Source organism: Brassica rapa, chromosome A03, assembly GCF_000309985.2.
Source record: "Brassica rapa cultivar Chiifu-401-42 chromosome A03, CAAS_Brap_v3.01, whole genome shotgun sequence".
Taxonomy (NCBI): domain Eukaryota; kingdom Viridiplantae; phylum Streptophyta; class Magnoliopsida; order Brassicales; family Brassicaceae; genus Brassica; species Brassica rapa.
In genome coordinates, this window is record NC_024797.2 from 18,645,921 (window position 1) to 18,661,695 (window position 15,775).

Consider the following 15,775-nt stretch of genomic DNA (forward strand, 5'->3'; position numbering starts at 1 on the left):
TTTTGAGAAACGCTGCATGACAAACGTGAGACGTTCAATGCATATTACACAGATTAGTCATTTACTCTGTCGGATCTTTTGTTTCTATTTGAAAGATTAATGTTTAAAATTTTAGTTAATGTTCTAAGCAAAAAAAAACAGAATTAAAATATAAAAATATAACTGGTAGAATAATTAAAAACAAATGTAAATATTTGTTGTTCCTTCGAAAATATTATTCAATTATAATGGGTTTTTTATTAAACCATTTGACGAAAAAAATGATTTTTAATGGAATCAAATTTCTTCCTAGCTCAACTAATCCAAACCGTCAGACTAATTACCAAAATCTCCCTATTCTTCAATCATTCATTTTCCAGGTAAAGATTATACAGAAAATGATAGAATACCACATCACTTGTAGTAAAAAAAAAAAGTAGTATATTTTTATATATTAGGAAGCATTGATTACACACGCTCGTGGACGCAACACTCTTAATTCGACTAAAAAGTTAATGACATTGTCATACGTTTTTTTTCATCGGTGAACCAAAAATGCTTCTAATTTTGTCGTTATTTGGATTAAGTTTGTTGTAACCGCCGTGTATCAAGGAACATATGACTATGCGTATAATTTAATACAAGTATTTATTTCATAAATTTTACCCCGATTTTATAGCATAAAAGCTTTTTTTTTTTGTGTCAACTTGTATAAAACATTTAATTCGCCTATAAATACGCTTCACCTCCACCGCCGTCATCTCCCTCTTGAAACCTAGCATCAGAGAGAAAAAAAAGAAACACAAACAAGAGAATATGTGTGGCGGTGCTGTAATTTCCGATTTTGCCCCTAGCGTCACCAGGGCCAAGGGTAGGAAACTTACGGCGGAGGAGCTCTGGTCAGAACTTGATGCTTCTGCCTGCGATGATTTTTGGAGTTTTGACCCCACCTTCAAGCTTCATTCCACCAAACAACAAGGTACTATTAAACTGATCATACTTTCATACAACAAAATCATGAAAATGAGGAATATGAACATTTCAGATGAATCAGTATTATATATTCTTAGAATCAAAGCTGACCCTGGATTAAAGCTTACTAAACATCAAAATTTATATACAAGTTTAATATTATCAAAAAATTAATATAATAATTTATGAACATAATTTTTCCTATGTTTAGACGTTAAGTAGACAAGACCTTTTAAGAAGATAATTCTTTTTGGATTGGTAATGACATCAACTGATAATTGTTGGTATCTGTGGGGTTATAACTGTAATTTTGCATCTTAAAACTTTCGAAGTGACGTTGAAAGATGAGGCGGCGAACAAGGAGAAGGAGCCGGCGGCGACGGAGAAACGGAAGGAGAGGAAGAACGTTTACAGAGGGATACGTAAGCGTCCATGGGGAAAATGGGCGTCAGAGATTCGAGACCCAGAAAAAGGCGCTAGAGTCTGGCTTGGTACGTTCAACACGGCGGAGGAAGCCGCCATGGCTTATGACGTGGCGGCAAAGCGTATCCGCGGCGATAAAGCCAAACTCAACTTCCCGGATCTCCTTCATAACTCTCCTCCGATGCTGCCATCATCTCCACGACCGGAAGATCAGCCTCCGGTAAAGAAGCTATGTGTTTCCCCTCAGAGCGAGTTGACTCAGTCTAGTTTCCCGGTGGAGTGCATTGGGTTCGGGAATGGAGACGAGTTTCAGAACATGAGTTGCGGTTTTGGACCGGACTACGATCTCAAACAGCAGATATCGAGCTTGGAGTATTTCCTTGAGCTGGACGGTACCACACCGGAGCAGCCGAGTCAGCTCGACGAGTCCGGGTCCGAGGTTGATTTATGGATGTTTGATGATGTCATCGCGTCGTATGGATAAAAACATAAAATTAATGAGTGAAAAAATAAAGGCTGTAATATAAACCGCCGTTACTTTTTAAGGTTTTACCATTGCATGGAATTGCTAATGATATGCTGTGGTTTGTAATGTGTGTGGGCGTTATTGCGACTCAAATCGAGCGTTGTATCAAAGGTTCGTGGTATTGCTATTTTATTTTCTGGAAAATAACTACTTGTGTAAATACAGATTTTGTAATAAATTACCCGATTGTTATACGTACGTATTATTCTCGAGTACCTATGAAAAGGTTGTATACCTAACTAGTGTTTTTTTAGGAATATTATATCATCGGAATAACGATTACAAAGCTAGGACGACCAAGAAATATAGTTTTCGAAAATATAATACACCAAAATGTAACAGTCAGATCATATATAGCAGTGAACTAAATTATAAACCGAACCTCTGCTTCGACTTATGAAATTACCTTAGGTAGATACAATCATACAATAGAGCTAGCTACTGCCACCATAATTACTTCGCCCACGACTTAGGAGATTACCTTATAGTATACTATTTCTTTTTCATTGCATACATATTACATACAACTTTTATGGAAAAAATATGTTAGAATATCAGTATTGATTAGAAAATTGAGATATTTAAAATAGTACTATCCATACACAACTTGACAATGAAGAGAGATTATAAAAAATGGTGTAGTGATGCACCGATGTTAAGAAACTCATCGGTAGTGACATCATTATCATAAACATTTCCATATATCATTCTATTCACTCTATTTCACATTTTGTAATAGTTAATTTAGATATTAATTTTTTTATTTTTTATAATAAGTTAAATAGAATATAAATATTTTGATTAATATAAAAATTATCCCCAATGGCATAACATAATCAAATCTACAATTTTTATTCCGCAGATTTTAAAACTTTACAGAGATTAATTATTTTTTGCATCTTCATTATTTTTTTCACTATTTCGTGATATTAAACGATATTTGTCAATCAACATCTATATTGTTGAAATCATAAGGACTAAAACATACTTTTCAAAAGTAAATATTAATCTAAAATGTTATAAAAACACATTACAAAATTTTTTGTTAATTACTTTTCTAGAAAAATAAAGCAATTTTAAAAATATAAAACATTTTATATTTTAAAACACCAACTTTTCTCTAAAATATCTTAGATTATTAATATAGTAAGTATTTATTTCCATCGGTACGATATGTATAAAAAAACTCACCAATAATGATGTCATTATCACATAAAAAATTATAAATTAGAAATATCGTGATCTTTTAAACAGATTAAAAGCAACAATATACAGAAACAACTTACAAACGAGATAAATTTTGGAACTTAAGAAATATATAATCGTTTGAACGTAAATTACTATAGTTACATAAACTTGATAGTTTTAAGAGGTTTATAACTAATTTAGTGATAAAATTCCTCTGGCACCTCATTAATTAAGATGCCAAACATTGTTATATTGTAAATATGTTTCAACTGTAAACTAATCTCATCGTTTCTCTAAATGTGTCTTACGTGTACATGCATATGATTAAATAAATAATGTAGATTGGTTTAGATGCATGTACCTGAAAGCCTAGTTGATCTAATAAGAATGAAAGTGGGTCCTTATAATGTTTCAAAGATTGACAGAATCTATTAGTTTCGCGAGATTGTCTATTTGTTTCACTTTCAAGAAAATCATTAGTAATCTAATACTGAGCGCATTTATTTGGTCTGATTAATATTTTACTTAATTAACCGAAAATATATAGCATTATAATCTTCTAACTATTTTGCCCATACATCTAATCGAATCAAGATTATACCAAATTTGTTGACTGACCTATCATGCTGTACTCAAATTTAAGTCAATATAACCGAAACAATTTTTGTTGCTGTGTGTGCAATCACGCCCGGTCTATAAATAATTGTGCTTAACATAAATGTAACTTGTCTGCTCAATACTTAATTAGGCTAACCTAAATCTAAAGAGTTTGTGTAATTGTGCTTACCACATAATTAATAAGTTTGTGTGTTCTCTGTATAATTGCTTTTCTCTAAAGTCTCAAACTTTGTCCATTTCTGCCCACTTGGAATGATCTAAAATGATTCGCATTTATTTGACTTACAAACAAATAATGTAAATCCGTACGTGCGTATTATATGTAGGATAATGATAATATATTAGTACTTATATGTTATTGTATTTGTCAATGTACAATCCATTATGTATATACATTATTAATGTATCCACCCACAACAATACTTTTTTTCGCCAATCATGTAAATTTATTTATTTTAAAATATCTTGGAGGCATCATTTTCGGTGCTTTGTTTTTATACTAGTCATATATTTAAATCTTAATTATAGTTTATAATTAAAATTGTATTCCCTATTTCACCTTGTAACAATATTAACAATACTAGCAATTATTTTTAACAAAAAAAAAATACTAGCAATTATTGCAAACAGTGTATTGGACTACTAGTTCAACACAAAGAATTGGTTCAGTTGTGTTTCTAATTCGATTTCTGCTAAAATGGATGATTTTCGTTATGTCATAAGGTATTAAAAACGGTTGATCATGGGCTTAGGAGAAGATTACGTTATGGTCCGAACTCCTCCCAAATAAAAGAATTATAATAGACGTTACAAAAATGTTTGTTGGACTTTTTCAGTTTTCAAAAATTAAACATACAGTGGGCCAAGATCATGTCAATGAGAAGAATGAGGGTGTTGAGGCGTTTCCTTGTCAAGTAACGTGAGATCAACAAGCACATGTACCACGACATGTATATGAAAGTGAAGTGTAACGTGTTCAAGAACAAGTGTGTGCTTATGGAGAGCATCCACAAGTCCAAGGCTGAGAAGGCAAGAGAGAAAACACTCTCTGGCCAGTTTGAGTCCAAGGGTTAAGAACAAAGCTAATATGGAAAGAAAGTCTTCCAGAAGAAACTCACTTGCAGTTAACGTTTGAATTTGAATACATCGGAACAGTGGTTTTTAAAGCTGCATGAATGTAATAGAACTATAGAAGGAAAAAAGACTCTGAACCTAGTAACTTGTTTGAAAAGACACACAAAAACTGTGGTTCAGCAAAGTTGGCTGCATCATTCTAGTCTTTTGGTTTCTGGTATTTTGATAGCACTTTCGTTCATCTTTCGCCTTCTCAACAGATTCTTTACCATCTGATTCCTTTGTTTCAGACAATGTCTCTGACTTATCCTGAAACTGAATGGTAAAGACAGACAGGTTATACATCCAATTCCACAAGAAAGAAAAATGATAGCATTTTAGTTAAGTAGATAGTAGGGGTTATATAAGCGTAGCATTAAGCACAGTGATGGAACATACAGATCAAGAGAGGGCAAATCATCATTACTCAAATACCGTGAAGAATTTGGATAAAGTAGCTGCAATAGTGGTCTCGTACCATTCTGCACATACAATTGTGGAGTCATACGTTAAGAAAAAAAAAACAAATACTGGAAGAACTCGACATTTTAGTCACATATAGCCTAAAGAAATCAAAGACGAGAAGTCTAGATTGAAGAAATGACAAAAGTACAATAACCTCTACCAGATTGAAGAAATGACACTAAGTACATTAAAACTCTCAAACTTTATCTCTTAGTGCTTTTCAATATAAACGTACACAAACCTATTCTACAACTAGATCCTTTAAGGTGCCTCCAGCTCACGAACAATAATCTGCAGTGCACAAGGTTGAAGAAGTTTCAGAAGGATCGGAAGACACGTGTATAGAATCCACCAATTTATTATTTGGTTCCGGGAAACCACCTTGGTCACAAGCTTTTTGTCATCAATGAGAGAAAATACATGCAAGCACACACAGTAGTCAAGGTATTATCTGAAAAACCAATATAAGTCAACAGCCAAGTAGTATAAGTGGCAAACAAAACTCCAAGAGAAAATAATTAAAGGTCTTTTTACCATACTTCCAAAGTGATCAGTAGCCATCTTTAAAACATGGCTTCTTTGATCATCCTCTTTCATTGCTTAGATAATCTTCTTTCTCTCCTGCAAAGAATATGATTTAGAACGTTATACATGGAAACTCCACCTTCAGTTCCTTAAACTAAATGTCACAATAGATGTCACACATGGAATCTGTTTATAAAGATTGTTTCAATATTTACAATAATATCTCAAACTACAGACGCAACCATTCAAACACAAAGCGTGAAGAGTGAATCACTTGTTGTATTGTGAGCTGACGACTAGAAGAAAAATGATTAACTAATACAACAAACAATTATAGAATGTACCTTAGCAGCTCCCCTGTTTGAACTTGGCCAGAAATTAAAATACAATCTAATAGACCGAGAAAATTTAACTTGTAAAAATCTAAAAGAAAAAGGATCTAAACTGAAAATAAATAAATGTAGAGAAAGAAGAAAAGTCAAAGGCATCTGAAGTCCTCATTTACAAAGAAGAAAATGTAATTTGTACCCACCATTTTCTTCTGTTCACATTTCAATTGTAAGATTTGCTTTACTTCGTTGACAAAAAAAAAAAAAAATTAGCTTTACTTTATTTTCTTTTCTTTTTTTTGCATAAAACTAACTTTATTTTCTTTCGTTAAAATAACCGATGAATGGAGACAAAACCATGTTTTCTTCAACTTCTTAATTAAGTCTCACCTCACCAACCCTCTCTCTCTCTCTTTCTACACTTGTGAGTCGGTGGTGGAGATGTTTTCGTCGGGTCTTCGAGTTCTAGTGGTTGATGATGACCCGACTTGTCTTGCAATCTTAGAGAGGATGCTCAGGGCTTGTAGTTACGAAGGTTCGAATATCAAAGAAGATCTTTTTCGGTTTAGTAATTTTGTGGAGATGCTGTTGACTTTGACTTGAGTTTGGTTTTTGACTGTCGATTCAAAGAGAGATCCTTGTTAGTTAGTTAGTTAGTTAGTTAGGTAGTTAGTTAGTTAGTTAGTACTCAGAGACTCAAAACAGTTCTGTCTTAATTTCATTTGATGAATCTCTCTTTGTTTTCAGTAACGAAATGCAACAGAGCAGAGATGGCATTGTCTCTGCTCCGGAAGAACAAACATGGATTCGATATAGTCATCAGCGACGTTCACATGCCTGACATGGACGGCTTCAAGCTCCTTGAACACGTCGGTCTTGAGATGGACTTGCCTGTTATCAGTACGTGTTGTTATATATCTCTGTTTTAAGTTTGAATCTTTTTGTTCTAACAAAGATCTATTTTTTTTGTGAAATTTGTTTTTAACGCAGTGATGTCTGCGGATAATTCAAAGAGAGTGTGGTTCTAAAGGGAGTAACGCACGGTGCGGTTGATTATCTTATCAAACCTGTGCGCATAGAGGCACTTCAGAACATATGGCAGCACGTGGTTCGGAAGAGGAGGAGCGTACCTGAACATTCTGACGGGGAAGATGCAGCGGATGACAACTCTTCCTCTGTTAATGGAGGGAAGAAGTGGAGGAGCATGTTATGAACAAAAACTCTAGATTGCTCGATAAGAACACACGCAGTAGTATCTGGTGATTCTCTCCACAATACAATGTATCTGTCACACTTTTAAGCGAATCAATCAATAAACTCTCTTCAAGTTCTGACCATGGAAGACTCTCTTTCTTTTCAAGTCTTTGTTTCTTTCATATCTGCTCTCTGTCTCTTCTTCATTCTTCTTATCTTTACTCTTTTTAAACCCTAATAAGTTAATAACACACATATATATCAATGTATTTTGATTTTATATACTCTACCATATCTCATGGAAGATGGGAGGGGACATATTCGCCATTTTGAATCTGTATAGACTATTTTGACGTTTCCTCTTTTTTTTTAATACAAACTAGATTTTGATCCGGGATTTGAAAGCGCGGAATCGTTTCTTTTTAAAATTTCATTTAAATTAATAAATATTTGTCGAATCTATATTTTAATAGATTTTTTTTATTTGTTTATAGTCAATTTTTATAATATTGTCTTCTTTATTTTTTTAATTATTATTAAAATAAAAAATTTTGTCCTATATTATCCTACGTAAATCATGTTGGTTTGTTCGAAGGTGTGGGTTTGAATATAAAATCGGTGTTGCCTATTTCTAATATTGATCGGATTCAAAGCGATGTGTTAGGTTTTAGGATAAACTTGGAGAGAAAGTTGGAGATCTTCTCTTTAAAATCGAATCTCTCTATATTATTTTAAGCTTAGTTTTTGGAAAGTTCAGTTACCATGTCAAAGAGTTAAAATATTTTTCTGCGTGTTCTTCAAGTTGGAGGATCTTCTTTTTATTTGATTTGATTTTGTAAATCTTTGAGTACGAAATGGGATTTAAAACTACTTAATGAGCTTAAAAAACGAAAATGTAAGTAGCAAATTGGTTGGGCTTTTCATTTTTGAAAAATATTTAAAACAATTAAAAAAATAATTGAAAAAGAGAATGGAATGTTTTGTAATTAATAGGAAAATTCAGGGGCAAATTCATAAGAAGGATTCTGCTTTAATAGTATACTAGATTTTGACCCGCGCTTTCAAAGCGCGGGATCGTTTCTTTTTAAAATTTCATTTAAATTAATAAATATTTGTCAAATTTATATTTTAATAGATTTTTTTATTTGTTTATAGTCAATTTTTATAATATTATCTTCTTTATTTTTTTAATTATTATTAAAATAAAAATGTGTGTCCTATATTATCCTACGTAGATCCTGTTGGTTTGTTCGAAGGTGTGGGTTTGAATAGGAAATCGGTGTTGCCTATTTATAATATTGATCGGATTCAAAGCGAGGTGTTAGGTTTTAGGAGAAACTTGGGGAGAAAGTTGGGAGATCTTCTCTTTAAAATTGAATCTCTCTATATTTTAAGATTAGTTTTTGGAAAATTTAGTTACCATATCAAACAGTTAAAATATTTTTCTGTGTGTTCCTCAAATTGGGGGATCTTCTTTTTATTTGATTTGATTCCGAAAATCTTTGAGTACAGAATGGGATTTAAAACGATTTAATGGGCTTAGAAAACGAAAATGTAAGTAGCAAATTGGTTGGGCTTTTCATTTTCGAAAAACATTTAACTAAAAAACAATTGAAAAAAGAATGGAATGTTTTGTAATTAATAGGAAAATTCAGGGGCAGATTCATAAGAAGTATTCTGCTTTAATAGTATAGATATTTCACTAAAAAATTTCAAATCCACTGGGTCAATCGTGGGCTTCGCTTTTAGTCTGCTTCTTAATGTGTGATCAAGAAAATGGACTACATCAACAGCAAAAACATTGGTAGTTTGATATAATATGGATTAGAGAGTTTGTTCAACTAGACGGTATGGAAATGCTTGCAACACACGTTTCTAAACAAGATCAACATTTATGTTTTGCTGTTTCTCCTTTCTTATAGTGAATGAAGTAGTAATTTTAAAAAGGATGATACATATTTACAACTTCAGGGTAATGTAATAATATGTAATGTAATAATTTCTGGTGTGATTTAACTGATGATTATGTAATGTAATAATTTCTTTTAATCTACAGGTAAAACAAAGTTGATGGGTCACTAGAGACGCAAATAACTGGTTTAGCAATTAGCATTCTCTATCAATATCATCGCGGCCTCGCCTCTTCATGGGGCCGATGCTCTATATGCAAAAAAAGAAAGAAAGATGCTATTGAAGCTTTTCCGCGCGGAACTTAAGTTTTAAAAGGAAACATACTTAAGCTCGACTACATATATCATCCCTTTTAAACATAAGTATATATGTCTGACCTTGGAACTTATGTTTCAGGTTAAAAGGAATGAATATGGAATGGAACGTTTAACATTGTATTTTTAAATAAAAAGTATTGTGGTTTGAAACGGGCTCAACCTTTATATTTCAGGTAAACATATTATTGCACGCTTTTAGCTGTCATCATTGTTAAAGTGACGACTGATGAGCATTAGTTAGCATGCAATTGGAGCATTGATTACTGATTAGTGCTTGTTAAAAAAGTAGTCCAACTGTTTTTAATCTCTTTTCAAATATCACAGTTTTCATAGAATCCTGTAATTATCATGGAGATGGCCGTAATCAATGGCTAGTACGTAAGGAAAATCATAAATTATTCTCGCATGTCGTCTTGAAACAATATTGTGTTCCAATTAACACGAGTAGTAGAGTACTCTACGCATATAGAACAAAATAGTTTGAGAAAGAAGGTAAGTGTGAAAACTAAGGAGTGGGGCCTCTGCCGCAACCACAAAAGGGATCCAAAGAAATTCACAACAGAGTCTATATCTCAACATATCTAAGCTGATCTATCAACCCCCTTCTCCGATACAAGGAACTATACGTCGTTTTTTTGGCAAGAAGTTAGTAAAGACTGTTTTATTGTATGTTAGAATATCGTAGTCATCTTTACTCAAAACAGTTGAGCTGACTATCGTGTTGGTTTAGAGTTAGTTTGGTTCACCAAATTATATTTGTTTCGGTCATGTGTCAAACATCTTTAGACTGAATAACGGATATCCATTTTCTTTTATTTCAACATTTTAAACAAGAAGAATACTCCACATATTTATTCCAGAGAGGAGTCCGGGCATTATTACTACAGAAGTCCTCTGGTTATGAATATAAGTGTTTATGTTGGTGTTGTTTGCGCAGCCTTTTCACAAACGGTTTTAAAACTGTTTAATTAGTCTATGCAATGGATGAGTTTAATAGAGTGAAGCCGTGGGTGGACAAGTCGTGGGAGATATTACGTCCAACAGGGCAAAATGATGATAAATAAATAAATTGATTATATTGTTATATAAAATACAAATTCATAATGAGTAGTTAAATAGCTCTCTGAACTTATTGATCAAGGGAAATCACATAGCATAATTATAGTGACACACGACTAAAACTAAAATATAATCATTTTGTTTCTTAGATATTGACATAATTATAACCCGACATAAGTATATGACCCGCTCCGTTTCATAAGATTCCAACAAATATGAAAGAGACCATGTAACTAATTATAATTGATACCTTATACGAATATGATGAAGAAGCTATATATTGAGCTTCAACTTCTTAAATCTACGTGGTTTAATTTGTACATACTAAAATAGCGTAAACGTCAAGGCCATTAATCCCGACACATGAAGATTCTCTATACGTTTTAGGTAACTAATAAGCTATTACATAGGTAATATCAATTCAAATCAGTTAAGAAAATAAAATAATACTAACATACTGTTCGTGATATCTATTCACAATGCATATTGACTATAATCATTACTCTATCTTCAATGAGATGTCATAGTCAACAAAAATCAAATCATATCTTAGTAATTTCAACAATCATATGCACTTAGTTGAATTCTCCACATTAATTTGGTCTGCCCATCGATTTTTGTTTGCTCAAAATAATAATGATAAGTGTATTTGATATTGCGCAAATGTATCAAAAATAAATTAGAAATAGGTGTGAAAATCAAATGTGTGAAAGCAGCATTAGCATATGTGGTTATGGTCTTATGGAAAATGTTCTGTCAAAAAGCCAGGCTGGCATTTCCCATCCGATGATTGCTTGTGGGTCCCGTTTTCTTCACTGTCTAAAGCACATGTGCTACTGCTTATGTGTCCTCTTTACATCTACACTCAATCGTACTAATTTGTTTTTAATAAACCTAAATGTTCTTCTTTTATGTACAAAACAAGATTGATTAGTCTGTAAGCCCACATCATCATGTTTACGAAATTAATAATTAGTAGACGAAAATAAATAAATATATACTTCAATAGTACTTGCTTGATTTGCTTGTGTATATTCTTACATACTCCGCATGAGTAATCTTTGAAAAGTTAGATTAATGAGTTCTCGTTGCACCAAAAAAAATAAGAGTTCTCTTATTATGTTATAAAACTATATAGTATATACTACTATTATACTAACCCCTCTACCAAATTATATACTATTAATTACTCATTTTCTATATAGTAAATCCAAACGGCTGCTTGCTCCAATCAAAGCAAAGCAGACCACATGAACTCCATCTGTCATTTTACACATCATATTCTACTTCTCTTCTCTTGTCTCTCTCTATCCACTGATTAAATCCTCTAATCTTAGAGATAGTTTTCAAAAGTTAATTTTAGTTGTTTTTATAACCAGTTAATGGTGATTTTATACTTAAATAAATAACCCTGTAATCAGTATTTTAATTTCATAGCATTTTATGATTTGTATAGCCACTAGCACATAGCAATATCGAGACAAACCAGTAATGGTACATATTCAATTGTACTAACTATTCTTAATTTTTTCAACTAGATTTAGACTTATAGCTATATTCAAATTGTAGAATAGTCGTGTCGGCAAGATATGCTGGTCCAGTCGTTCAAGACAAAAATTTAGATTATGAATTTGCACAAGTAATTAGTTAAATTATATTTATATTATAACAAGTAGGATTACCAGTTGATAGACGAAAAGAGATGCGAGCCAAATTCACGTGTAAACATAATATAAAGAAAATTTTATTAAAAATTTGGATCACTGAAGGAACAAGCATATGGATTACTTACTGATAAGTGATAAACTCTCCTGTAGACGATTTAATTAGCTTCTTCATCGGTTAAATTAAGCTATCAGAGGTGTCTTTAGATCAGTTAAGCTATTAGCAGTGATTACTCATGTGTATGTCTCACTAATTAATTTTGTTTAGGGAGAGTATGCTGAATTGTCGCTCCAAGATCTGAGTGAATTATATAATGTATGGTCCTTTAATGTTAAAATTAATGTTTAAATATTCGGATCAAAACAAAATCAGTAACAGTAATGATTATTATTAATAGGATTGATTTGATAGCAATTCCAACAAACAGTGCGTTAAACAAATAATAACACATGTATTTGCCATCTGACTCTCTTGCTTCCTCTTATTCTCTTCATCTCTGTCCTCACGACGATTCTCCTTCCTCAGGAACTTAAGTTTCTGAGTTCATGAAGATTCCAGTAAGTACGTTTCTCCCTTTTTATTCAGTCCTTTTTGTTTTAATTGCTCTCTGCAATTCCAAAGTATGAAATTTTGTAGATGAATCTCTTATGTGTTCTAGTTTTAAGTCTATGATTCTCTCACTTGCTTCTGCTGTTTGTTCCAACTCTTGCAACATCAGCTCTGTGTTATTCGTTTGAGATTGGGACATCTCTCAGCAGAGCCAAATCTAGCAATCACTCTTAGATTTTCGATTTTTTCCTCTGTTTTGTACTTACGTGTTCTGTTTCTACCTTCTTGGATGTTCACATCAGTTTTTGTCTGAATGAAAAAATCATAGGAGATTTTCAGATAGAATTTTAGTTTTCGGAAATTCCTATGTTGACATCAAGAAAGGAAGAGAGAGTTCATGTTCTTTATTAGAAATCAAACTCAATTTTCAGGAATTTTTTTTTTTTTTTTGTAATGCAGGTGGCATTGGTGTGGCTACTGGCATTCACCAATGTATTATTGATCAGAGGAGAAAGCAATGATGCCACCATATGCAAGGATCATTTCATGTTAGACCCTAGACCGCACAGCGTTTCCATCCTTGAGTTTGGAGCCGTTGGAGACGGCAAGTATCTGAACACGCTTGCTTTCCAGAACGCTATTTTCTACCTCAAGTCCTTTGCCGATAAAGGCGGTGCTCAGCTTTATGTTCCACCAGGGAAATGGCTCACGGGAAGCTTCAATCTCACCAGCCATCTCACTCTCTTCTTGGAGAAAGGAGCAACTATTCTTGCTTCGCCGGTATGATACTGGTTTAAAGTTTCTTTTGTATATAGCCTTTGGTTAATATGGTAACATTGTTGTTTCTCTTTAACGTGGCTAGGACCAATCGCACTGGGACACTGTCAGTTCTCTACCGTCATATGGTCGTGGAAAGAGGTACAGAAGTTTGATCAACGGAGACAATCTACTAGACGTAGTCATCACCGGTAAATAACAAATAAGTCCACACCACCATGACCACCTGACGCTATTGAGACTTGAACATTTATATATATGGCAGGTGATAACGGGACATTTGATGGTCAGGGTGCAGTTTGGTGGGAGTGGTTTGAGTCGGGAACCTTGAACTATAGCCGACCTCATATCATCGAATTAGTCTCATCCAAAAACATCCTTATATCCAATCTAACCTTCTTGAACGCACCTTCTGTCAACATTCACCCTGTTTATTGCAGTCATGTTCATATCCGAAAAGTTTTGATCGAAACAACCGTTGATTCTCCGTACGTTCTTGGAGTTGTCCCAGGTACAAAACCATTTCGTCATGTTTTAACGTAGCGTTATAGTTCGTAAGCTAACCAAACGCGGCCTAGAGCATAGGAAAAAAAACTGTTTGGGTATTTCGATTTTATACGATAATTTTAGTTGTATATATAGGTCATTATGAAACATTTATATGAAGAATAAGGATTCAAAAGTTTATATATCTGAGCTTATGACATTATGGAAAATTTTTAAAATGTCAAACCGGCACTAAATAATTTCTTTAATGTTTTTTTTGTGTGTAGATTCTTCGGACAATGTTTGCATTGAGGACTCAACCATCAACGTTGGCCACGACACGATCTCTCTCAAAAGTGGTTGGGACCAATACGGCATAAACTACAACCGTCCAACCACCAACGTCCACCTTCGTAACCTCAGCTTAAAATCTCCCACCGGCGCCGGCATCTCCTTCGGGAGCGAGATGTCAGGAGGAATCTCCGACGTCACCGTGGAGCTTCTCACCATCCAAAGCTCACACGTAGGCGTCGCCTTCAGAACCACCAGAGGCAGAGGAGGGTATATACGTAATATCACAATCTCTGACGTCATTCTCTCCCGTGTAGACACAGCCATCGTAGCAGACGGACACACCGGGTCCCATGCGGATGATAAGTACGACCGGGACGCGCTCCCAGTCGTGACACGTGTCCTCATGAGGAATTTCACCGGAGAAGGTATAGGGTTGGCCGGGAAGTTCACCGGGATAGGAGAGTCTCCGTTCACGTCGATATGTCTCTCGGATATTCATTTACAAACGAGTTCAGAATCTTGGGTGTGCTCTAACGTCTCTGGCTTCTCAGACGACGTAACGCCTGAGCCTTGTCAAGAGCTCATGAGTTCTCCCTCGTCTTGTTTCGCCGGTGGTGGGATATACGGTGTGGATACGGCGGCTCGGGGCTACTACAGTTGGTAAAACCATATGGTGGAGTTTGGTTTACAATACGATTGAATTTTCAATTTTTTTTGTCAATAAAAAGTCATAAAATTTGTTTGTTAGAGTGAGTAAGATAAAAGAAAATTACGTTTTTGTAAGTGGGGGAGTTTCAAGAAACAGAGTTTATGTTTGTATTATGTACAGCTTCCATGTCTTCATTCTTAATGTAAGAAAATTCATGTTCTTGACCTGGAAGAGGGTTTGTCTTTCTGATGTGAATCGCAAGGCAACTTCCTATCAATAATCTTTGTTAAAACTTTCTTGTCGAATGTATCATTTAGATAATCATGTCAGGGTTGGAAACGCCGATCTTGAACCTGTCATTACAGTTCCGCTCTCAAAACCTCTGAATGTACATTAATCTCTTTGCACATATATATACACACGTTTTAAACCCTAACAATTGACAAAGCGGTGATTCCAGTAACATTTGGCTGCATATGAGCATATCTTTGGTTCGTGTCGCACACGGTCTTATTACACTATCTTGGCTTGTCTCCTGGACGATGGTCGGCATGACCACCAAAGAATTGAAACGCTGTTACGAACAGCAGAAGAGTGGCTTGGGCGTTTGCAAGTCATTTTGCCAGACTTAGATTTAAGCCAATGTTTTTTTTTTTTTGCCTTTCTGAATGCTGATTGGTCGGCAGACGAGAAAGTAAGGGACACATGTGACGATGTTGCTGCGGTTCATTCGTCA

The 15,775-nt window shown here is 34.1% G+C and overlaps 3 protein-coding genes and 1 long non-coding RNA gene across 5 annotated transcripts; 3 read left to right on the forward strand and 1 right to left on the reverse strand.

Moving 5' to 3' along the window:
- The first annotated feature begins 651 nt into the window (after window positions 1-651).
- LOC103859682 (ethylene-responsive transcription factor RAP2-3) lies at window positions 652-2,115 on the forward strand. The gene is made up of 2 exons (XM_009137250.3): window positions 652-958; window positions 1,284-2,115. Exons 1-2 carry the CDS (start codon window positions 796-798, stop codon window positions 1,856-1,858), a joined length of 738 nt encoding a protein of 245 aa, XP_009135498.1. The 5' UTR covers window positions 652-795; the 3' UTR covers window positions 1,859-2,115.
- A 2,677-nt stretch (window positions 2,116-4,792) lies between these two features.
- On the reverse strand, window positions 4,793-6,159 carry LOC103859683. Its single transcript, XR_004456092.1, has 2 exons — window positions 5,819-6,159; window positions 4,793-5,735 (listed from the first exon to the last, which is right to left on the reverse strand). It is a non-coding gene; the product is annotated as an uncharacterized LOC103859683 (long non-coding RNA).
- A 236-nt stretch (window positions 6,160-6,395) lies between these two features.
- LOC117132498 (two-component response regulator ARR1) lies at window positions 6,396-7,666 on the forward strand. The gene is made up of 3 exons (XM_033286799.1): window positions 6,396-6,673; window positions 6,886-7,038; window positions 7,129-7,666. The coding sequence occupies exons 1-3, from the start codon at window positions 6,580-6,582 to the stop codon at window positions 7,164-7,166; spliced, it is 285 nt and encodes a 94-aa protein (XP_033142690.1). The 5' UTR covers window positions 6,396-6,579; the 3' UTR covers window positions 7,167-7,666.
- Window positions 7,667-12,626: 4,960 nt separating this feature from the next.
- On the forward strand, window positions 12,627-15,284 carry LOC103859685 (probable polygalacturonase). Of its 2 annotated transcripts, none has more exons than XM_009137253.3 (5): window positions 12,627-12,841; window positions 13,293-13,613; window positions 13,696-13,801; window positions 13,876-14,121; window positions 14,384-15,284. In XM_009137253.3, the coding sequence occupies exons 1-5, from the start codon at window positions 12,830-12,832 to the stop codon at window positions 15,052-15,054; spliced, it is 1,356 nt and encodes a 451-aa protein (XP_009135501.1). In that variant the 5' UTR covers window positions 12,627-12,829; the 3' UTR covers window positions 15,055-15,284. The 2 variants fall into 2 exon arrangements, with proteins under 2 accessions (XP_009135501.1, XP_009135502.1); XM_009137254.3 differs by having other exon boundaries at window positions 12,635-12,845.
- The last annotated feature ends 491 nt before the right edge of the window (window positions 15,285-15,775 follow it).

Bases quoted from the DNA above. Each gene is read 5' to 3' on its own strand.
- LOC103859685 (XM_009137253.3), top strand. The intron at 13,802-13,875 runs GTAAATAACAAA...TATATATGGCAG, and splicing joins ACTAGACGTAGTCATCACCG to GTGATAACGGGACATTTGAT. The intron at 14,122-14,383 runs GTACAAAACCAT...TTTTGTGTGTAG, and splicing joins CGTTCTTGGAGTTGTCCCAG to ATTCTTCGGACAATGTTTGC.
- LOC117132498 (XM_033286799.1), top strand. From the start codon at position 6,580: ATGTTTTCGTCGGGTCTTCGAGTTCTAGTGGTTGATGATGACCCGACT. The intron at 6,674-6,885 runs GTTCGAATATCA...CTTTGTTTTCAG, and splicing joins CAGGGCTTGTAGTTACGAAG to TAACGAAATGCAACAGAGCA. The intron at 7,039-7,128 runs GTACGTGTTGTT...TTTTTAACGCAG, and splicing joins GATGGACTTGCCTGTTATCA to TGATGTCTGCGGATAATTCA.
- LOC103859682 (XM_009137250.3), top strand. From the start codon at position 796: ATGTGTGGCGGTGCTGTAATTTCCGATTTTGCCCCTAGCGTCACCAGG. The intron at 959-1,283 runs GTACTATTAAAC...AAACTTTCGAAG, and splicing joins TCATTCCACCAAACAACAAG to TGACGTTGAAAGATGAGGCG.